Source organism: Trematosphaeria pertusa, assembly GCF_010094035.1.
Source record: "Trematosphaeria pertusa strain CBS 122368 unplaced genomic scaffold BU26scaffold_35, whole genome shotgun sequence".
Taxonomy (NCBI): domain Eukaryota; kingdom Fungi; phylum Ascomycota; class Dothideomycetes; order Pleosporales; family Trematosphaeriaceae; genus Trematosphaeria; species Trematosphaeria pertusa.
The window spans coordinates 129,284-151,373 of NW_022987246.1; the positions used below are offsets into that span (position 1 = coordinate 129,284).

General features: G+C 48.7%; 4 protein-coding genes across 4 annotated transcripts; all 4 read right to left on the bottom strand.

Moving 5' to 3' along the window:
* Positions 1 to 933: 933 nt before the first annotated feature.
* Positions 934 to 1,644, bottom strand: BU26DRAFT_589758 (uncharacterized protein; the record flags this gene model as incomplete). The annotated part of the gene is made up of 2 exons (XM_033834740.1): positions 934 to 1,128; positions 1,177 to 1,644. Coding segments are annotated over 2 exons (663 nt in total), but the record flags the coding sequence as incomplete, so codon positions are not given.
* Positions 1,645 to 1,909: 265 nt separating this feature from the next.
* Positions 1,910 to 5,450, bottom strand: BU26DRAFT_239621 (calcium ATPase). Its single transcript, XM_033820992.1, has 4 exons — positions 5,076 to 5,450; positions 4,860 to 5,017; positions 2,153 to 4,791; positions 1,910 to 2,091 (listed from the first exon to the last, which is right to left on the bottom strand). Exons 1-4 carry the CDS (start codon positions 5,191 to 5,193, stop codon positions 1,980 to 1,982), a joined length of 3,027 nt encoding a protein of 1,008 aa, XP_033675239.1. The 5' UTR covers positions 5,194 to 5,450; the 3' UTR covers positions 1,910 to 1,979.
* Positions 5,451 to 6,165: 715 nt separating this feature from the next.
* On the bottom strand, positions 6,166 to 9,077 carry BU26DRAFT_239649 (uncharacterized protein). Its single transcript, XM_033820993.1, has 2 exons — positions 8,032 to 9,077; positions 6,166 to 7,959 (listed from the first exon to the last, which is right to left on the bottom strand). The coding sequence occupies exons 1-2, from the start codon at positions 8,984 to 8,986 to the stop codon at positions 6,227 to 6,229; spliced, it is 2,688 nt and encodes an 895-aa protein (XP_033675240.1). The 5' UTR covers positions 8,987 to 9,077; the 3' UTR covers positions 6,166 to 6,226.
* A 4,977-nt stretch (positions 9,078 to 14,054) lies between these two features.
* On the bottom strand, positions 14,055 to 16,970 carry BU26DRAFT_498266 (uncharacterized protein; the record flags this gene model as incomplete). The annotated part of the gene is made up of 8 exons (XM_033826331.1): positions 14,055 to 14,334; positions 14,396 to 14,577; positions 14,644 to 14,858; positions 14,913 to 15,189; positions 15,229 to 15,500; positions 15,577 to 15,660; positions 15,752 to 16,732; positions 16,775 to 16,970. 8 exons carry the CDS (start codon positions 16,968 to 16,970, stop codon positions 14,055 to 14,057), a joined length of 2,487 nt encoding a protein of 828 aa, XP_033675241.1.
* Positions 16,971 to 22,090: the final 5,120 nt, after the last annotated feature.

Sequence of the window (22,090 nt, forward strand, 5' to 3'; positions counted from 1 at the left end):
TTAATAAGGCTACTTAGTTTAGCTAGATATTATACTACTATCTCTAGCTAAAGAGGTATTAACCTTTAGATAATATAAGAGCTAGGTTCGCAGTCTCTACTACTATAAGCGTCTCTAAACACCTAGCTAGGTAAGTTAGCTATAGGTAGTACTATCTCTATAAGCTATAAGAATAAGAGGTGCTAGTAGAGTAGGTTAGGTTAAATTTAGCTATCTAAAGGTAAGAAGTAGAAGAATACTCTAAGAGCTCTCTATATATATAGAGTGCCTATGCTAAGGCGCTAGGCAGAGTTATATAACTTAGGCGGAGCCGAGTTAGGCCGAAGTACTAAGTTAGAGCTAAGTCGAACTATTATAGTAGCACGTAATAGCTAGCTAGCTTAGTAATACTATAGACGCTGTAGTAAGCTAGAGTATAACACGTAAACGTGCTAGATAGTTAAAAATAATATAGATAAGTTAGATAGCTTATCTAGATTTATCTTAAGCAGCTTAGAGTTAGAGTAATCTAAATAAGATAGTAGCTTTTTAGTAGAGGCTTAGTATTTTTAGAGAGTTTAGTAATATAGAGAGTTTAGTAATAAAGTATATTATTAAATTTTATACTATATAAAACTTATATTCTAAGTTTTATTAGTATAGCTCTATTAGTTATAGAGTTAGGGGCGGGTAAGATTTTCTAGAAACTGTGCGCTAGGTGGGGACGTGCGCCAGGTGAGGAAACCTAGTAGTAGTATTTTCCTAGAAGAAGCGAACGGGCGCGAAGAAAGTTGAGCAAGAAGAGGTATAAAGCTTAATCCCAAACGGTACGGTAAATCAACTTAACTTCTTTTGTTCGCAGATACATGCGCTGAAGAGTCCATGTTTTATAATTCTCCCTCCCCAATTCAACCCCCCTGTCCGCCGTACTATCCCTCCCCTTCCCCCTCCCCATCACATCCCCCTGCCTCTGCCCATACCCCTAGCACCAGCCCTAACCCAATGCCGATGCGTCCAATGACACCTACACTTCTTGATACACGGATCCTCGCCACCGCGTTCAGTCTCAATGTCGGCGATGGGTCTGGCGCCGCGGCCGACGCAGCCGCATTCGCGGTAGCAGGCGTGGACGGCGTCGGCCGTTTCGGGCTGATCGATGGATTGTTAGGTGGTGTTATGATGGAGGGGGAGACGCACGGGATCGTCGCGAGGCGTGATGTGCCGGTCCATTGTGCTCATGTCCATTTCCATGTCCATGTCTGTGTCCATGGGCATATCCATAAACCCGTCCTGCATGTCCATATCCATGTCATGGCTCATCGCCATGCCGACGTTCCCGTCTTGCATGTCTGGCGCGATACTGCCCGCGGACGCGAACGTGTAGCCCACGAGGGCGAGGAAGAAGAGCGTGAGAAGGGCGAGGAATTTTTTTTTTGGCTGTGAAAAAATAACGGGAGCGGGTTGTAGTAGTGCCTGGCGGTCGAGGAGCCAGCGAATACTATTAGGCTCGAGCGGGAGAGGCGAATGATTGCTTAGACCAGGCAGGCAAGCGAGTGTTATATGTGCAGTTCTGGAGACTGAGGACGAACAGACCTGCGAGAGCTGCTGTGCTAGGATCAAAGGCACGGTACATATGTGATTCCGACATCTGTGAAAATGGCTCACGGTTGTAACCCGAGAGCACCCTCAGCCGCGGGAATATCAAGTATGCGCCGAGGGCACGAGAATGGTATGCAAACATCGCATTGTTCTTATCTACGTCTATCACGCTCGTACACGAACCTCACATATTCCACCAACGCCAATCCAATGCATTAAAATGCGTACGACACCCCCAAAACACACCCCCACGCCCCGCTGAAGCCGACCCGCACCCGGAGTGGGGAATTCGGCATACCTCCCCCCTTTTAACAATGCACCCGCGAATGCAAGATCATATAGCCCCGATCTATCTTTTGTACAGACCATTTCTCCTATCACTCCGGCAATGCGCGCTTCCTTCACTCGTCCTTCGGCTTCACAGCCGCGCCGTTCTGTTCGTACGGCGCCTTATCGGCCGTCTTAACCATGTAGAACCTGCGCTCCATGAACTTGAGCACCTCATCGATGAGACTGTTACTTCCGTTAGCAAACATGACACCCGCGGTACTTGTAGGATAAGGGTGAAACTTACATGATAGGCATACTGATGAAGAGTACCGCTTTCCACTCGTTCCAGTCCAGCGGGATTACACTGAACAGTCCCTGTAGGAAGGGAACATAAAGCAGGGCAAAGTGAAGAGCCATGCTCAGGCAGACGGCATAAACGAGCATCATATTCTCCCAGAGCGGTAGGGTAAGCAGCGACTCCGAAGACGACAGCGCATTCATTGCGTTCAGCATCTCGATAACGACGAGAATGCTCAGCGAAACCGTAGAAGCTGCCTTCGCAGCATCATTCGCAAATATCTCGCAGCCGATCTCGGGGAACTGGGACGAGCACCGGTGGAAGTGTGATAGCTGGTAAAAGCTGATCTGTGGCCCCACACTGTTGAACATGAACCACCACGCGTAACCGAACACGGTAGCAGCACCCACGTAAGTGCCAATCACCATGTAGCGGAAGAATAGCCAGCCGTCGACAAGCGCTTCATCACGCTTGCGGGGTTGACGCTTCATGACATCGTGATCAGGGGGGTTGAAAGACAGAGCCGTGGCGGGGAGACCGTCGGTGACAAGGTTGACCCAGAGGAGCTGGACTGGGATGAGCGCTTCGGGCATGCCCATGGCGGCGGTCAAGAAGATGGAGACGACCTCGCCGATGTTGGAGGAGATGAGATAGCGGATGAATTGTTGCGTGTTGTTGTAGATGGAGCGGCCTTCCTCGACTGCGCCCTCGATGGTGGCGAAATTGTCGTCTACGAGAACCATGTCGGCAGCGAGCTTGGCGACGTCGGTTCCGGATCCCATGGCGACACCAATGTCTGCCTTCTTCAGGGCTGGGGCATCGTTGACACCGTCTCCGGTCATAGCGACCACTTGGCCGGCTTGCTGAAGGAGGTCGACTAGCTTGGATTTGTGGGTCGGCTCTACGCGAGAGAAGAGCGAGGCTCCCTTTGCAGCTTCTACTTTCTCAGATTCGCTCAGGCTGTCGAACTCTCGCCCAGTATAGCTCTTGCCAGTAAGGTCCTCATGCATCCCAAAGACACCAATCTGGCGGCAGATAGTCTCAGCGGTGTTCTGGTTGTCGCCAGTAATCACGATAACCCGAATGCCAGCGGAGCGGCACTTGGCGATGGAGGCCTTGACTTCGGGGCGCGGAGGATCCAACATACCAACAAGACCAATCAAGGTCATGTTCTGCTCAAGCTTCAAGTAGTCCTTTGTCGTCTTAGCGGTCTTCAGGAGAGGATTAGAACCGACATCTTCAATCGAAGCGAGAGCCAAAATTCGGAGACCGCGGTTGCCGTAGTCGACAACTTCCTTAGATATGAGACTAGCCATCTGCTTGTTAAGCTGGACCTTCTTTCCATTCTCGCCGACAATGACATGCGTGCATCGGTCCAGAATAGACTCCGGCGCACCTTTGACTAGTAGCCTCTGAGAGTTGGTGTCCTTCACCAGGACTGACATGCTCTTCCGGTCGCGGGAGAACTCGTATGTCGCCAACTGAGGATGCTTCTCCTCGTAGTACTTGGTAGCATAGTGGAGGCGATCCGCAGGAGGGATGTGTGCGTGGTGTGCGTTGAAGTCGCGATCAGGGGTACCAATCTTCTCAGCCAGGACACGGAGAGCGCCTTCCGTCGGTTCGCCGACGAGGCTGTATGCCCCGGTCTTGGGGTCCAGAGACAAAGCCGAATCGTTGCAGAGCGCAGTGACTTCGCAAATCTGTCGAACAGTAGACGAAGAGGCGGCCAAATTCTCCCTAGGCTTCCCTTGGAAGGTAATTTCGCCTTCGGGAGCGAAGCTGGTTCCTTCGACGTCGAATTCTTCAAGGCCTTTTCCATCCTCTGTGATGAAGACGATCTTGTTGACGCTCATCTGGTTCGTAGTCAGGGTTCCCGTCTTGTCCGAGCAGATAACACTGCAGCTTCCCAGGGTTTCCACTGATGGCAGACTCCGAACGACGGCGTTCCTCGCCGCCATCTTCCGGGTACCCAGAGCGAGACATGTCGTGATAACAACCGCAAGGCCTTCCGGAATAGCAGCCACGCCCAAAGAAACCGCAATCTTCAAGTAGTAGATCGCACCCTTTGTGAAGCTCCCATGCGACGGGTCATTGAAGTTCCGGATGTTGATGAGCCAGACCAGGACGCAAATGCCCGTAATGACTTTCGCGAGCATATCACCAAAATCATTCAACTTCTCTTTCAACGGCGTAGGCTGCGAGATCTGCGCCGTGATGCTCTCATGAATATCTCCAATCGCCGTATTCGCGCCCGTCAGAACAACCAGCGCAGTCGCATGTCCCGTAACGACCGTCGTGCCCGAGAACAGCATATTGACCTGATCCTGCTTGACGGCATTCTCGTCTTTGACTACCTTTGTGTCCTTGGATACGCTCTCGCTCTCGCCAGTAAGAATCGACTGGTCCACGTTGAAGCTGTTGCTCTGGATGGACAATATCCTGCAGTCCGCTGGTATCCTGTCTCCGATCGCGACCGAGATAATGTCTCCGGGTACCAAATCGTCGGCTTTTATGCGCTTGATTTTCCCGTCGCGGACGACTTTCGCTTCGTTGGCAGAGTATTCTTGGAGGGCGGCAATAGCTTTCTCGGCGCTGGTTTCTTGCGACACGCCTACTACGGAGTTCAATATGAGGATCGTGAGAATCTATTGCAGTAGAAGGGACCAGTCAGCGCATATTCGAGATAGTCTCTGGCTGAAAGTGGTGAACTTACAACCACAGGATCCACAAACGCAGTCCAATCATCCCCTTCCTCAAAGAGCGCCAGCACAAACGAGACGGCCGCGCTGCCCAACAATATTATAACCAGCTGGTCCTTGAATTGCTCCAGTATAAGCTCCCATATCGGCGTCGGAGGGTCTTCTGGTAGCGCTGTAGTTCCCTTGCATTAGCATCTATCCGATCTCTTTTACGAATCATCCAAACGTACCATTCCTGCCATACTTCTGTCGCAAGCCCACGACCCGCTTCTCCGAAAGCCCCCTCTCTTCCCGTACTCCGAAATGCCTCAGCGCCTCACTAGGCGTCTTCGCAAACGCATTCTCCATGCTTCAGAAAAAGCCCCACTCTTGCCTTTCACCGTGCGTCGGCACTTGCGTACTAATCACCGATGGCTGAATAGCAGACGCGGGTGGGATGCGGAACGGACGTCGAGGCGGTAGTGACTGCACGTAGGGCTGCAATTGCGACCGTATATGTGAGACCGAGGATTTGGAGAGGGGCGCATGCGCGTGTTATATCGGCGCGGCTCAAGTCTGGAATCTTCTCGGCCACTTTTGAAGCTCAAGAAATCTGTCCTCAAAAGCTTGGGCCTACCGCGAGCCGAAGCTATGACGCTATGCCGAGACGGGCAAGCGTATAGACCCAGCCACCTTCTGCACGCAGCGCAAATCACCTGCCGAAACGCTCCCTCGTGCTTCTACCCTTGCGATCTCTGTCACTCGAGGCTATCCGCTTTGCTGTGCGCACTCTGTTTGCGAGGAGGGATGCGGAGGCCTGAGGACAATGCTCCGACGCGGTTTCGCCGTTTTCGGAACACCCGGACTCGCAGGTGCCCCGCGATTCAGGGCCAACCCCACCGCACCATGCTGATCCCGCACTGTGCGCTCCGATCGATGAAGAGCCTCCGTCGCCCGGGACCTGCGCTTCTGCGACTGAACTTTGTTTCAACGTCCTGTGCCTGGATAGCAACGCTGGATGGGCGCCAGAATGACGTGCAATGGTTGCATGCGCCTCCTGCTTCGCACTCGATAAAGATCAAGCGTGGAAGATGCACCTTATATAATAACAAGCATGCATCACACATCGTGGCCGACGACGTTCGGAAAGGAGGAATATCACCAATCGCATTCACTCATACCATCTATCCACATCATCTTCAAAGGGTATCAAAGATATCCTCAAACAAGCCCGGGAAGGCGCCAACGCCGAATCGCTATGCAACAATGACCATGCATTGACCCAATTATATGTGCTGAAGAAAGGAAGGCCCGAAGGCACTTCCGTGCGCATATCGATTGCGTTATATGCTCATTAGATACCGAGTGGACGCTCCAAAAAAATCACATAGAATGAGAAACCCTACTCGGGGATGGCGTTCATCGCGGCGCAATGCTGGAGTATCAACTTCTCCACATCTCTGATCACGAACGGCTTCGTCAGAAAGCCCTTCATCCCAACTTTCGCCGCGCGCTCAATGGCTGCGTCGGTGACATCGGCGCTGACGGCGAGAACGATAGGTTTGTTCGGCACCTCGTCCATCTTCATGATCGCTTCCGTGGCCTGGAAACCATCTAGGAGGGGCATCCACAGATCCATGAGGATAATATTGATAGTGTCGTGCCGAGGATGCTGAGCATTCTTCCGCATTTGCAGGACTGCATCGTTGCCATCGTACGCTTCGTGAACATTGGAGTAGCCGAGATTCCTCAACATGTGCCGCAGTACGTTGCGATTGATGCGGTTATCGTCCACGATAAGGAAGTTCAGGGGGTGAATGCCAGCTAGATTCCTGTCGAACTCCATGTTGTGCGACATGGACCTGCTCTTCGATGCAGCGCGGGGACGAGCGGACGAGGCGGAGTGGGTGGGGGTGGGTAAACCGAGATGATGTGACGAAGCGAGGGGTTTCAACGTAGTGTTTGCGACAGAAGAGCTGTCTGGTACGTCGTTGTTAGACTTCAGAAGGTGCGAAAATGGAGGTGGAGTGGTGGGTTGTGGGACACCGGCGGGTGGTACGTCGACATCGGCCGAGTGGCGTGATCGAACGGAAGGACTGGGAGACCCGAATGGTGAGGCCGGGCGGCTGCATACTTCACCAGGCGTGAGAGGGACACGCATTTCAAATTCTGAACCCTTGTTCGGGCCGGAGACGTGCGATCGAAGGCAGAAGAGGTCGCCTCCAAGCTTTCTTGCTAATCCTTTCGCGACCATCAATCCTAGGCCAAGACCCTCGCTTTGCCGCGTCGTGGAATCGTCTTCCCTTGAGAAAGGCTTGAACAAATTCGGCAAGAAAGCCGCGGGGATGCCTGATCCAGAGTCTTTGACATTGATAACAATGTATCGGGCCTTGGCGCTAAGAGTCGCCTTCAATGTGATGGACCCATTATCCGTGAATTTGATGGCATTCAGCATCACGCAGGAGATCGCTTTTGCCAGATCTTTCTCGTCGATGAGAATGGTTGTGGGAACATCAGGCGATACCACCCACTCAATAATCTTCGTGTTCGCGCGGCCGCTGGAACTTCTTGTCCGTACTTCGATTTTTTCACCCAGATGTGTCTCTTCGGCGATTGCAGATTCTGGGCGTCCTCCGACCTTCAATGCGTCATTGATAACGTACTGAAGCACCTCGCGCAAGGTTGTATGGCGCAGTCCCGGGGCGGTGGAATGCTCCGAAGCGAACATGGGAGACGTTGACGAGTCGCTGTCGCAGTGGATTACCGAAGCTCCATGTGAGAAAGCCTTCTCAAACATGTCGATACTGGTAGCACTCCTGACAAGGTCGGATGCTGACCCACAAGAGGGTGGTTCTTCGGAGAAGGAGTGTCGGATTCTCCGCCGAGCGGCCCTGGCCACTCGCGCGTGCCCTGTCCATGCAGCCATCTCATCTCTCTTTCGTTTCGTTGCTCGGAACTGATTGATTGGTAAGGTGTTGCCGGTGACCGGTATGTCTGTTCTCCTTTCGTGGACGAATACGGGCAAGCTCGAGGCTTCCTTGTCCAGGGGTGTAAGAGGGGTTTCCGGGACGCCCATGTTCATGTCATAGGCGTGGACGACGTTGTCAGCGGCTTCGACCGCGCGTCTTGAGCTGTCTGTTACAAAATCAGCTGCGTCTTCACGAGGCCGTCGCCGCATCAACCTCCGTCCAGCAGATAAGCACTGACCTTGAACCTGCTCAATATTCTCCTTGAGCGTATCGAGCAATTTTCGTATCCGAGGATGTAGATGGCGCTGGTCCTCGGCAACTTCCTTGACATTCGCCATCATGACATCGAGCATGCCCACCACGCCTTGCATTGGCGTCCTCAATTCATGTGAAAGACTTCGAGCATATGGCTTTAACGACTGCGCCAGCGAGACGGCTTCGTGTGGGATAACTTGCGGAAGAGGTTCTTGTACCACCTCTGCGGACTTGGCGAAGCTTTTGCCCTCCAGCACACGCTCCAGGATCAAATCCTCGAGACCGTGGAATAACATCTCCAAATAGCCCCAGCCTAGCTGGCGGCGTTCAGCCCCCTCTTTGCCCCACATAACGCCAAAATGAGCGAAACATTTCCCTTCAGCGAACAGTGGGATTCCAAGGTACGCCTCTCCAGGGATGACGAGCTGGTTGGGGTTGTCGACGATGAAGTCGTTGAGTCTTTCCGGGATAACGAAGATCTTGTCATGCTTCATGTACGCACAGGGACACGAGTAGGCATGGTATTTGAAGTTGCTCATATGGGCCGTGAAGCCGTGGCCGTCGTTGACGTAGAAAGCGGCACCTATAAGACAGGCTCCCTTCTCTCCAATGGGCGGGTACTCGACGGCGACGTCCTTGTCGTCTCTGAGAATCCTCTTCGAGACGAAAGCATACTGTGCGTCGGCAATGCGTGCTAAGCCTTCGGTAAGTAGAAGCCAGAAGTGTTCCGTGTCGGCTTTCCGTAGGGCGTCCTTGAGCTTGACCAAGTCCTCTGCTGCGTTACTTTCGGCGGGGCTGTAGTGTCGAAGCAGTTCCTCCTTGAAACCGTCGTGGCCGCTGTGCACGACCATACCTGGCATTGGGAGGGAGAGACAGAGGGATTCGCGTTCGATTATATCGGGAGGGACAGGGCTGGGGTCGAAGGCGATGTCCCCCATTGTTAGGGCCGCATGCAAACTGACGGTCGAGAAGAGGCTCCACGCGGGTGACTAGGTTAGACTGTGCCGGGATAGTGGCCTGATGTGACGGAGAGCTGCCCAGTGGATCTAGCCGCGGCGGGGAGAGTAGCACGCTGGGAGCAGGGCGGGCAATCTGGAGGGCTGCATTCGGAGACGGCTGACTAACGGTTCATGGTGGTGCAGAGGTGGGATGGCCGGGGCAGGAATGCAGTCGCAGGTGCGGGTTGGAAGAGGGGAGGAGTGCGAGGGATGAAAGAGGCGCGGCGTTGTGGTTGGTGAGCGGAGGCCGACTGCTGCTGGAGTCGCGCATAAGAGGGCTGGCCGCAGTTGCGCCCCCAGGCCCCCAGGAGATCTAGAACGCGTCCCAGCGCTGAGCAAGGCCTCTGCGCTTGCTCACTACTCCGACTTCCCGGCGCACGCGCAGACAAAGCGACGGCAGCAGCAGCACGGCGCCGAAATCCGCCGGTGCGCAAGAAGAAGAAGAAGCTTGTGCGGAGGGTCTTGTTGCTGGTCGTGCCACAGAGCTGCACAACGGGAAAGAAAGGCGCACTCTGGCAGTCGGCGCGTTTCCGGGAGCCGTCCAGCTTCGTGATCGGCCTGGGGCTGTCTCCCGGCAGACCCTGACACGCTTACACGGTTACGTGGCAGGGAATAGAGTGCATCACGCCTGGACCGGGACCGCCCAGTCTAGAATCGCCAAATCCCCGTACAAGCTGCGGCGCTAGCCCTTTCGGCGAGCCGCTGCGTGGCCCCTTAAGCCAACCCTCACGCCGCCGCACGCCGCCTGGCCGCCCTTATCTGATCGAGGGGCGTGTGGAAATGAGCATCTTCGGGGGCTGCGCTTTGGTGGTGTGCTGTGGAGAGAGGTCGGGGGACAGCAGACAACAGCTCGCTGACAAAAACAACTGTCCGCAAACTGTCCGCAAGCTGTCCGTGACAGCAGAAGTGTAGCAGAAAAGACGTAACCCGTCGGAGAATTCCCAGCCCGCGCTTGCACACCTCCGTCACGACCTTGGCGCACGTCAGCGGCTGCAGTCTTGCAGGTGCCGTCGTTGCGCTCTCACGATGCTCGTCCGATAGGTAGACTACCTGCGAGCCGGAGGATACGAGCAACATCGCGTGTGGACGTGGTGTACCCCCGTACTCGACTCCGGGCCGATTCGGATCAGCGATCGGCGGGGACAGTCATTTGTGGCTTTATCATGGGGCGCATTGTGCTCCTTTCTCGCGTCTTCACCAGCGGCACATGCAAGCCATCGAACAACCTTCGGCTCTAGGCCAAGTGACTGCAAATGGCGACTCGCATTTAATAGGCCGATCATTTCGGTGTACATTTCGGTATAGAAGGGCCGCCTAGCGAATCGCCATCCACGCCTCAGACGCAAGTCTCCCGTCCGAACGCTAGTTTAGACCGCAGAGCGTTGGAAGGCGTGGCGGCCGCCTTGTCTTGGACTTTCGGCCCAAGTGAATGCTCTTTCGCGTCTGCTTATCTAGTGTTCGCAGCGAATGCGCCGTCCATGCTAATGTGGATGATGCGATTGCTCATCATCGGAGTTTACTGTGTATACACTGCTATACTCACGAACAGTAATGATGCGCAACGCTAGCACGCTTCGAGCACGCTTCGAGCACGCTTCGAGCACGTCCACGTTGATCTTCATCACACCGCTAAGAGATTTTAGGTATCAACTGTAGCCATACCTTTTCTTCCCGCGCTTTCTTCTTGGTCTTTTCCATGTTTCTTATTTCCGTTAGCCTATTTGTAGACTCGTCTGATGATCCTTCGTCCGCAGTAGTGCTCGGGGGAGGGAAGATCCGAGGCTAGCCTTTTCGGTAAACCATCACAAAGTTAACCACATGTCTCAACCTCACTCAACCAGCAAACTTCACACCGCAATGTCTCAAGCCACTGCTGACCCATTCAAAGGAACACGGCGTCCTCAAACTAGGGAATCTAAAGTCGATAGGCTGGCATCAGATTCCAGCAAGCGCGGTTTCCGGGGACTGCATATAGCATGCGTCTAGGCCCTCTAAGCGCAACAACACCTGTCATACACCCCCAAAATCACAACGCCGTCCCCAGAATCTCCAGGAACGCTTATTGCTCAAGCAGCAACTGCCGGCGAAGCATGGCCCCAGTTCAGGCCGTCAATAACGCTGTGAAAGGAGAGTGGTGGCATGTTCTCGTCGCCATCGCGGGATGCGATCGAGAAATCGGCTGACCAACCCATGCTTCCTGCGTTTCAATTCTAACCGCGAAACGGGCCGAGCATCGATGCATCATCCAGGCCGCCGCCTCGGAATCTGCATCTGCGGGTGCTCTCGTACGATGCTGCAATCTGCTCTTTCCTATGGGAGCCTCGCTCCTTCCTTCGCATCACGCCAGCCTCCCCTTGGCAAAATGCCATACCCCACAACATTCCCATACCGTCCTTTCCACATCGCTATTACAATCTAGACTCATGGAGAGCCGCGCGAACGATCTATACCGACACCAGCGCCGTAGTCCGCACGCAACGTTGCGCTTGTCATGAGTGGGTCGCTTGGCAACGGTCTGGACCGACGGCTGGATTGACCTCAAGTCTCTTTCCACGCCGCTCGCTACCTCAACTACCCCGTCTCCAATGCTGTTAAGAGTAAAGAGAGAACTTGTTGCATGAAGGCGTCCTTTCAGCTTCCCCCCGCGTCACCCTCGGGCAGGTGTTGCCGGTTTCCGTCCCTCTAGAGCTCCTGTGGGCAAGGCTGGACCATCGGATAAGATCGTACGTTGCGGCCTGGAAGCCGCAGCCTCAGAAACACACCGATAAATGCCCGAGCGATATGTGGGAGGTTGAGCTGTGGCGTGTATGGAAAGCCGAAAGTCGGGAGAGGCCTCTAGTGAATCTTGCTCGGGGCGATATAGCCGCTCGGTCCCTTCCGCTGCCCGCCTTACCTGTATTACCAAGAAGAGTGCATACCGGTAGTGGACGACATTCAGCCTTCCATCAAGGCGCCATCATCGTACGACTTTCATCAATTCCAGCCTTGTTAGCTGCCATGCGAGGCTGTTACTCAATGTTAGGCGAGCTCGAGTCATTATCTCTACCGCCCGCGTAAAGGCCAGACACGCATTCAGCTCGTCTGCGAGCAGATGCAGTCGCTTTTTCCTCCTGCTGGGAGGAACATTCGGTGGATTCCGACGCCTAGACTACTAGGTCGCGTTGCAATGATCTGATCTTCATTGTCGGTACGTCTATACGAACTCCAGAAGCGCACCTGTCACCCCTCGCCCGAGATCTTCCTTCAAACGAGGAGCCAATTCTCGCAAACTAATGCCGGGGCCTATGCGATCACAGCGTGGGAAACATGCACGACAGACTCATCCCGCAGCCGAACAGCAATATGAGCTGATCTCGGGCTCTGCAAAAGCTTCACGCAGATATCTCGGATCAACGCGCTGATAATCGCTGCTAAAATTCCATACATTCCAGGAACAGCGGTTCACGAGTACTGCCGGTCTCCGCGTGCGCGAGATGGTCATGCCGTATCCATCGTACGATCTCACCATCCGGGTTACAGCAGCCCCCCGGACGAGTCTCCCTAACCAGTCAGCATGAGGAACTCTGTTTCCGCGGAAGGACGAATACCCAGCCTAGAACAAGGGCTTCAGTGGCCTTTTGCGATCACAACAGCAGTCGCGTCATTATCTCCTGATCTTCAGCCCATTGTGTCTCCTAGTGATGAAGTGCGCGGATCCTTCGGTACCGGTCTCGCGGCGAGAGGGACCGACGCCGCAGTCTCGAGCGCCATGAGCCCATGAGTAAACCCCACGTTTGCGGCCTTGCCGGGCGCACACGTTCATTCATCTCAACCTCGTTGCTTGACCGCTCCGGCGGTAGATCAGAATAGCCCGTCAGTGGAAGAACCAAAACATCATGATAGATGTCCGTGCGCTGCGGTCGCGCCTGTGCTCCTGTGGGTAGATCAGCTTCTAGAACACCTAGACTACTTACTCCTCTTAGCTCGAAGCTGACATTCTACTCAGTTGCCCCATCCCGTGGTGTGTTCATAATGGTGAGCTCAGTTCTGACCACTGCGGCATTTTCTTTCATGGCTAGCTCTGGCCTATGCTAGAAGTTGTCTTGCGATTACGTGTCATGCGATGGTACGAGAAGGATTCCGCCGATGACCCTTCCAAGGTGTGTACCAAAACCCTGCATTCTTTCAAACATTCGTCAATATGCTTTCTCCCATTTGTCTGCTTCCTGGGTGGTTACACGGCCTGATGAGAAAATGCGCAGGCGAAGTATCAAAGGTCTCACTCCACTCGTGTCTTTTCTGCTAGGACACACGATAGCAATATCAGAAACGAAACAGCGGCGCAAGACAGGGCATCTGGGAGACTCCACAGGCCGCGGTCACGTAGCTTGCTCCTCCCACAGTCCCTTGCAGTTATACACCTGCCAAGCCTTCGCATCAAAATCCATCTTCCCACTCCCCAAACTCTGGCAGACCTTTTGGGGCTCCTCCGCATTAGCATCGCAAGTCGAGCCTCTGAAGAACGCGATACAGCAGGTATCTGCCTCCTTGTAGGAAACACTCGGATTAGCTCCGAAGGTGAATAGCGCATCCTGAGTGAGGGTGTAAAGGACTTCGTACTCTGGCTCATGGACACCGACACAGCGCGTGTTTACGGTGAGTTTACCGTCGTATTCGAGAAAGAAGTCTTTCTTGAGAGTCCAGGAGTTTTCGAGATAGGGGCTCGGATCCTCCATGGCCAATTGCCAACCCCACTTGGCGGTACCAGCAGGCGTCACTGGCGGCGGGAAACCCGTAGGCAGCGTCGGCGTGCATTCGCTGTTCGTGCAAGCCTGCCCATTGGGGCACTGGACACATGTAAGCTAATCGCCGCCGTGTATGCTGGCGAAAGAACATCGTGTGCTTACTTTCTTACCACATATCCCACAATTATTCGGATCGGAGGTTGTATCCGCAGGACATGTGCCGGGGCGAGTTGGGGTTGTTCTAGGAGATGGTAAGCACTAAAATGGAGTATCCGGGGCTACACTTACGCATGAACAGGATAGTCAAAGGCGTCAGGACAGTACTTCTCCCACTGGCTGCCATCGGCGAGCTCTCGAATTGCAGTCTGCAAATCTCGTCCCAAAGCTTCATACTCTGCCTTTCTCTTAGTCATCATCCAGTTAGCATAGTCCTGTAATCTCGTCTGCGCATTCTTGATGCCATTTTTGTAGAAGCCGATGAACCATTCCTCGTGAGCCAATGCGAAGCCTTTGAATTCGGCGGGAGTCTGGCCGATTACATTGGGATCATCGTCCATCGCGTCTCTGAAGCGATCATTAGCAAAGGGAAATCGCCAGGCAACAAAGGAAATCAGAAAATACTTACAGAATGCTGTGCAGACGCCTTATTGTTTCCAGCAGACTGTCTCTCGTTTCTCGCGCCTTCATGTATTGGCATACCCCGACGATGCGACCGAGGCTACAGGCACGCTTTATCGCCGTGTTGGGCAGTCCGCCGCTGTCCTTAGCCTCCTTGAATTTGCCGTCAAGGTTCTTTCCGGCGAACATCTGGGAGTTCCACAAGGTTAGGCAGGCTCACTCTAGTGCATAATGCATATTTAGGACAAAGCTTACTAGGTACTTGATATGGTTCTCCTTTTCAGGCAGAAGGGTCATCAAGTCCAGGAATGTCTTGGTGGTGCCAAGGTTCGATAGCATCCGACTGGCAAAACCGTCGTCGTTCTTTATCTCGAAGATTGCGTTGACTTTGTCGCAAGATTTCAGGTGCTCCTCTTCAGCGAGTTTTCCCCAGTAGTCTCTGACCCAGTTGCCTTCGTAGACGTGTTCAGCTGTGGAATGTCAGCGTCTGTAATCGGGACAGCTGCAGAGTCGGAATTCCTTACCAGCCCAGTTCTTCGTGTTTATGAGAGCTTGGTCGCCTTCATCCTTAGCTTTGAGAACTTTTACTGCCCATTGCGAAGGTGCGCAAGTTGTCTCGTCACCTTCGGCACATAGAACAAGAGGATACATGATCGGCGGTATGGGAACGCTCGTAGTGCTCGGAATGCCAGCTTCTATGAGACTGGGACCACTCGGGTAGTCGTCAAGCCGTATTGGCCATCTCTTGCTGTTCTTGTCGCATGAAAGATAGTACGGGTCTCTTGAGGCACGCGGGAAGAACTGATCGCGTCATATCCGCCCCATCCTGCGAAGGGTGACTTCGGCAGGATTCGCGATCTCGTTCTCCCACCACACTCGGTCTTCCTCGTCTTCGAGGAGAACATTGCATGACCCAGGGCTTGCTGTACCAAATGCGAAGCAAACAGGTGGTAGGTGATACAGCGTGTCGTTTTTGAAGACTTCCACATTGAGGAGATCGTTACGACTGCCGCGCAAACTTTCCCAGCCTTCGATGGTAAGACTGGATCCAAGCCAGACATCAAGATTTACTCCGAATGGGGCTGGATTGTTCGGGCAGAAGCCTGAGGGATCTCTCAAATAGTCAGCATTGCAAGAACAGGGTAAGACACTGATTCGAGTGAAATAACGTGGAAGGGAAATGCGTACCGGATCCCGAAGTAGCGTTGATTGTGAGCTCCAGGAATCTCAATTCGATATCGAGGCTTATCCCTTTTTCGAGGATGACGATATCTGTTAAGCCTGCGTTCTTGGATGCTAGCCTCCCGTCAGCGTCCTCGATCGCTGTAAACTTGACTTGAGCACTCACGGAACATGAGAAGACTAATGCTGGGTGCTAGGCCAGCCCATATATGTCCTTGGACATTTATCTCAGCCTCGCATTCTAGAGGTTGGGCATTAAACTCGGGAAGCCAGCCGTCGAATTTGACCTGCTTCGAGATGAGTTCGGCTGATAGGATTGATCCAGGTGGAACTGTGGCCGTGGCGCCGGCCGATACCTTCGCCTGACCTTTGATGGACTCCAAATCATACCCCGCCTTAACCAATACATTCGGGCCAAACGTGAAAAAGCCGGGTACTGAGAGCGAGGCAAGTAGGATTGGTACCGGGATTCTTCCGAGTTCGAAAGATCTGCTGGCGAAGTCCTCGGTTCCCAAGAACTCATAATGGCCATCGAACTCCACTTCGATGTTGACATTACCCTCTATGCCACGTGGTGTGGCAGAGAAGAGAGCCTGAGTTAAGCCCTTGATGATATCCCCCTCGACATGGGCAGCAAACACTAGTGACCCTTTGGTGCCGCATTCGATACAGTCGGCCTTCAATTTTAAAAAGGGGTTGTCGTCTACCTTCAGCAGTTCACTGGGCCAAGCCCAATCCAAGGGAACGGTAAAGGACTCGTCGACTAACACAGCCCGTTTCTGGGGCGCGGTGTCAACGTTTCCAAAATCGATCACGTACGACTGGATGACTTCTGCCCACTCTTTCTTGATAGCCTGGAGACTGGTCATGCGCTTTGCTTCGTCGAATGTGGCATGCGTGATCATCCATGGAGCTCTTTCATCCGTTGCGCATTTCTCGGTATCGGCGACTAGAAAGAAGGAGTTCTGTTCATCACTGTTCACCGTCTCCCAAGCCGCCTTGGCGTCTTGAAAAGCTGGCGTAGTCTTGAAACGTAAAGAGAACGCCTCGATGCAAGTCGCGGACTCAAGTTCGTAGGCAAACTTTTCCATATCAATTATCTTCTTGCCGTCCTGAGGCCAAATCTGAACAGATACGTAGGCTGTTGTCTCGGAATCTGCAACTCAGATTAGATGACTCCAGATTGACCGCGTACACTACCAACAGTTTGCCGACATCCACTGTAAGAGCTCCTGATCTTGCAGGGTGACATTGGCCGGAGTATCCGTGCAGTTCTTATACCAAGGCTTCGGGACGGATGGATCCCAGAAGTGGCGATGATGGGGTACTAGTATGTGTGGACCAGTTGCAGCTGCCAGCTGCGTGAGGCAGACGATGATGGACGTTGCGGGGATACGCATTTTGACAAGCAATTACGTCGAAGGTCAGGCTATGTGATTTCGCAAAGAAATGCCAGCGCTTTAAACCAGAATGCAAGAAGCACAACAGATTATGCAGAGAATGACATAGCTTATAGTGCCGTTCGGTTCAGCGTAAGCCTATATCATAGTGTTCGATGCTCGCCTATGTGGGCTGGAGGATTCTCTCCTGAGCGGATTCTGGCAATATGCCGACATAGGATGATTGACGCTCTGAATCGAAGAAGAGCGATTGGAAGGAAGGAGTGGTGTGAAGAAGCCATGCAGAAAAAGCCTACCTCTTCAGTCGTCTGCGAGAAGCCACTTCCACGCCAGATAAGGAAAACCAAGACTCAATCAAGTCCAGCCTCATGCCAAATTTCGACCACGGCCTCATTCAATACCGAGAAGAGCTAAGCGCCAGCGAGACAGGTTCATGCTCACCGGCGAGAATCCTGACGTTTGCAGTGTCGAAGAGAGTAACTTCGGAATACCCATCTGTATGATGAAAAGTTGAATTTCCATGGCCGGAGAGAATACTCGTTCGACGGAACGACCTCGTAGGAATGCCGTCCAGCCCTACCGTACGAGGTCCACACGTTTCGGAAGACGAATTGGTCGCCACGCCGCCATCGTCATATGTTTATGTGAGCCGAATACGAAAATGGGCAAACTTGCTCTTCATGAGGCTACTCGATTGGATAATTATGTCAGTGGTGTGAGGCGCTCAGTTGACTTTGACAGTTGAGGCTGAAGTGTTTGCGCCTCACATCGACGACTGTCCAAAGAGAGAAGACGCGAGTCGGCTAAAGTCTTGGCCAGCAGAAAACTAGGGAGTCGAATGTGATGCCGGATGCATGGAGTTGTGAGATTATCCGGTAACAGCGTGGAGTGTGGAGTTCCAATTAGCTGTCCTGACTAATCTATCGTATGCATAAATCTGTGGAAATCTTGGCGACACCTGAAAATTCGCGCGCGCGCGGGGAAACCCACCCAAAATCCAGAAATCCGTGAATTAATTAATAACGCCGTAATTAATCGTTATATAACTATTAGTAAGTTGTAAGGCTATATAAATACGTGTATAGGGCTATACTAACGCTTTTTTTAGTAGAGTAGTCTGTTAAAATAGGTAATAATCGCCTATAGAGAGCGCGTAGAGCTCTCTTATAGCCTAGAGAGTAAACTAAGAGTAATAGAGTAGCTAGAAAGACGCGTACAGCTTATAAGAGTAGTAAGAAGGCCTCTAAGAAAGCTACTATAGCTGCCTATAAGAGTACTAAAGAGCGCCTAGTAAGTAGTAAGAGTCTAATAACTTACACGTAGCGTAGAAGAGTCTACTAGATAGAGTAGCTAATAACTAATAGTACTCTAGTAACTTAAGTAATATCTACTCTAGTAGTTAATTAGACTACTCTTACTCTAGTTAGTATATAGAATACTATAAATAAGTAGTAGACTCTATCTCTATTATTACTACTACTAGTAGAGCCTACTTATATTAACCTTACTATTAAGAGTACGCTATTACTACTATTATCTACTACGCTACACGCGTATAAGTCTTTTTACTCTCTACTACCTAGGTTATTATTACTAATTTCGTAAGCGAAGTTTAACCTAGAGGTAGATTATAAGCTTATTATTAATAGTAAGAATACTATTTACTATCTACTAGAGAGGTATAATTACTATTTTTAGTAGCTTAATATAGTAGAGAAAGTTATAAATAATATATTAGAGTAGCTAGAGGCTTAACTTAGTAGACGTAAGTTTAACTTTAAGAGCTATATAGTAGCTTTTTAAGTAGACGTAAAGTTATAGAAAATACTTATAACGCTAGCTAATTTTAGCTAGATAGAGAAGAATAAGCTTTTTAAAGCTATAGAGTACTAAGTTAGTAAATTACTAGGCGTTTAGCTTATAGAGATTATCTTTAAGGTATACGTTAAGGCTAAGACTCTTAAAAAGACCTTTAAGTATAATTAATTATTTAATAACCTATTATCTAATATAGATAAGGTAACTCTATAACTAGAAAAGCTAACGCGCTATTAATAGTAGCTTCTTAATAAGTTAAGAGCTATATAGCGCGTAGAGAGCTTATTATTAGCGTAGAACTAGAAGAGAAGTCTTTATTAGTACTAGCTCTACTATAATAGTAAGTATATAAACTTTAGAAACTAGTATTAGGTAACGCTTAACTATAAGTACTACGCTATTAGCGCTACTAACTTAAAGTTCTAGGTAAACGTAATTATTACTAGCTAGAGTAAGCTTCTTACGCTGCTAATAACTCTTATTAATTACTAGTAGAGCTCTGCTAGCAGAGGTAACTAGCTAAAGCGTTAGAGAGATAAAAAGTACTTAAAAGGCTAGCGTAGCTATTATAGCAACTTAGAGAGTAATAAAAGTAATAGTAAAAGTAACTTCTAGTATAACTTTAATTAATATAAGTACTAGAAGAAGCGCTAAAGAGCTATTAATAAAGCTTACTAGCGTAATAAAAAACACGAGCTACTTAAGCTCTAGTATAAGAGTATTTAGTTATAGTAAAGCGCTATTAGATTTAGCTAGTCTATAGTACCTATAGCGCTCTAAATAGGCTATTCTACTTATTCTATAGCTCTATTAGCTTCTATATTATAGCTTTAATAGCTATAGTAGTATTACTTACCTCTACTAAGTTAGTATTCGTGTACGCTAGATAGCGCCTTCGCTCTTTCTATTATTAGTTTAAGCTCTATAAGTAGCTAGAAGAATATAAGAGTAATAGTAAGAGAGTTTTTTAACTAGCTAATTAACTAGTAGCTAGAGAATAATTATAAGAACTATAAGTAGGCTTAAGATATAGTAATATTAGAGAAATAGACTATTAAAGATCTTAAGAAGATATTAAGTATTAGAGAAGAGCTCTATAAGATTATAGTTAGTAAGCGCTTTAAACTAAAGAATAGAGTTATTAGATACCTATAAGATAACTTAAAGAAGTATAAATAGTACTATAGAGTAGCTACTACTACTATTAGGCTTATAAGTATAGGTAATAGAAATACTATAGATAGTAAAGTTACTAGTTAAGTTAATAATAATTATAGAGTATAGACTTTACGTAATTAAGATTTTTTACTATATTACTACTTTACTTAGTAGTAAATTTTTAACTTAATAAATTTAATAGCTCTTCTAATAACTTTACGCTCTATTACTACCTCTATATCTTTCTACGTATCTTCTAGAGCTACTTCTAGCTCTCTATTCTATATAAGCTATTAGTAGCGTGCTTAAAGTACTTTTTTATAAACTAATTATAGTAACTTTTATAAATAAAGTCTCTTAGAAAGTTACTAAAGTTATTAAAGCGCTACTATATATAGTAGTAGTTATAGTAGATCTAGGCCTTTAGAACTCTAAAGGTAAGCTTAATTAGGTTAAAATTAGGCGAATAAGGTAGTAGAAATCTAATAATATAGCTAGCTTTCTTAATTACTCTTACTACCTTCTAGTTTATATAAGGGCTAGGTTTGTAGTTTCTACTACTATAAGCGTTCTAGAATATCTAGCTAGGTAAGTTAGCTATAGGTAGTACTATCTCTACAAGCTATAAGAATAGAGTGCTAGTAGAGTAGGTTAGGTTAAATTTAGCTATCTAAAGATAAGAAGTAGAGAAAAGGCTCTAAGAAGCTCTATATATAGAGGTACTAAGCGCTAAGACGCTAGGCTAGATTACGTAATAAGATTACGTAACCTAAGGTAAATCTCTAAACTAAACTATTATATTACTCTCTCTTATAGAGAGAGCTTATCTCTAAGCTCTAAAATACGTCTTCTAGGTCTCTCTTCTTCTAAAACTTCTACGTTATACTCTTAACTATCTCTTTTAGCTTATAGTAAGTGTATTTATATTAGTTTTAAACTAAAAGCGCTTTTATAGCTACTACCTTCTCTCTAGAGAGAAAGAGGCTTATTTTCGCGTTAGTAGGGCGGCTTTCTTATTAGCTCTCTTCTTAAATAATACTATAAGCTTAGTAGAGTTCTAAATTACTTAGTAGCGCCTTTGCGTTACTCTAGCGTCTTCTACTCTTACGAGTTTTAAATTCTCTACTATCTTCTCTAGAGTCTTATCTTTTTTATACGCCTTAATCTAAGTATTTAATTATAATAGTAGCTCTAGCTTATTTAGATATACTATATAAAAGTCTCTTACCTTATAGAGAGCGTTAATAAAGCTTATAGTATTATACTAGGTAGAGTTAGAATTATAAGTAACCTATATAGCGTAGTATTAAAGGTAATTTTAATAAAGATAGCTATCTAGAATTTTATATACAAGCTATTCTAGATTACTATTAACTTTAATAGGTAGCTACTTAGGCTCTACCTACTCTAGTAATAGCTCTAAGACTTTTCTTAACTAATTAGCGTAAAAGACGTTATATATACGTATATACGTAGATAACTAGAGCTAGAAGAAGTAATCTTTTATAGTAATAATTAAGTAAGAGCTATATATCTATTAATCTAGCTTTATACTAGACTAATTTATTAAAAAGCTATAAGGTTTAATATAGATAAGATCGCCTATAGTAAAATTAAGTTCTTAGTGTTTTTTATTTACTTAAAGTATCTATCTAACTTACGCTTTTATAATATTACCTTATATAATTTTAGTAGCTTTTTTTATAGCGTTGTATTACTTCTTAGTAAAATTCTAAGCTTTCTAGCATAAGAGATACTTACGTAGAGTAGAGACTTTTACTATATACTTTTTCTAATTCTAGTAGTATACTAGCTAATATCTAAACTTAATTTTATATACTATTAGTTCTATAGTTTTATATAGTAACGTAGCTTATATCTAATCTATATAGAGTAAAAGGTCTAACTAATTATTCTAGTAGTAGTTAATAAATAGACGTAGACACTAATTAAGATATTAATTAATAATCTCTATATTTCTATTAGTTTACGAGTAGTACGTAGTAGAGAGCTTCTACTTAATTTCTATAAGCTAATAGAGCTTATCTATAAAGGTAGAGGTAAACTATAGACTATAATTTAATATAATAGACCTAGAAGAACTATATATACGCTAGATATATTAGTAATATAGCTCTACTATA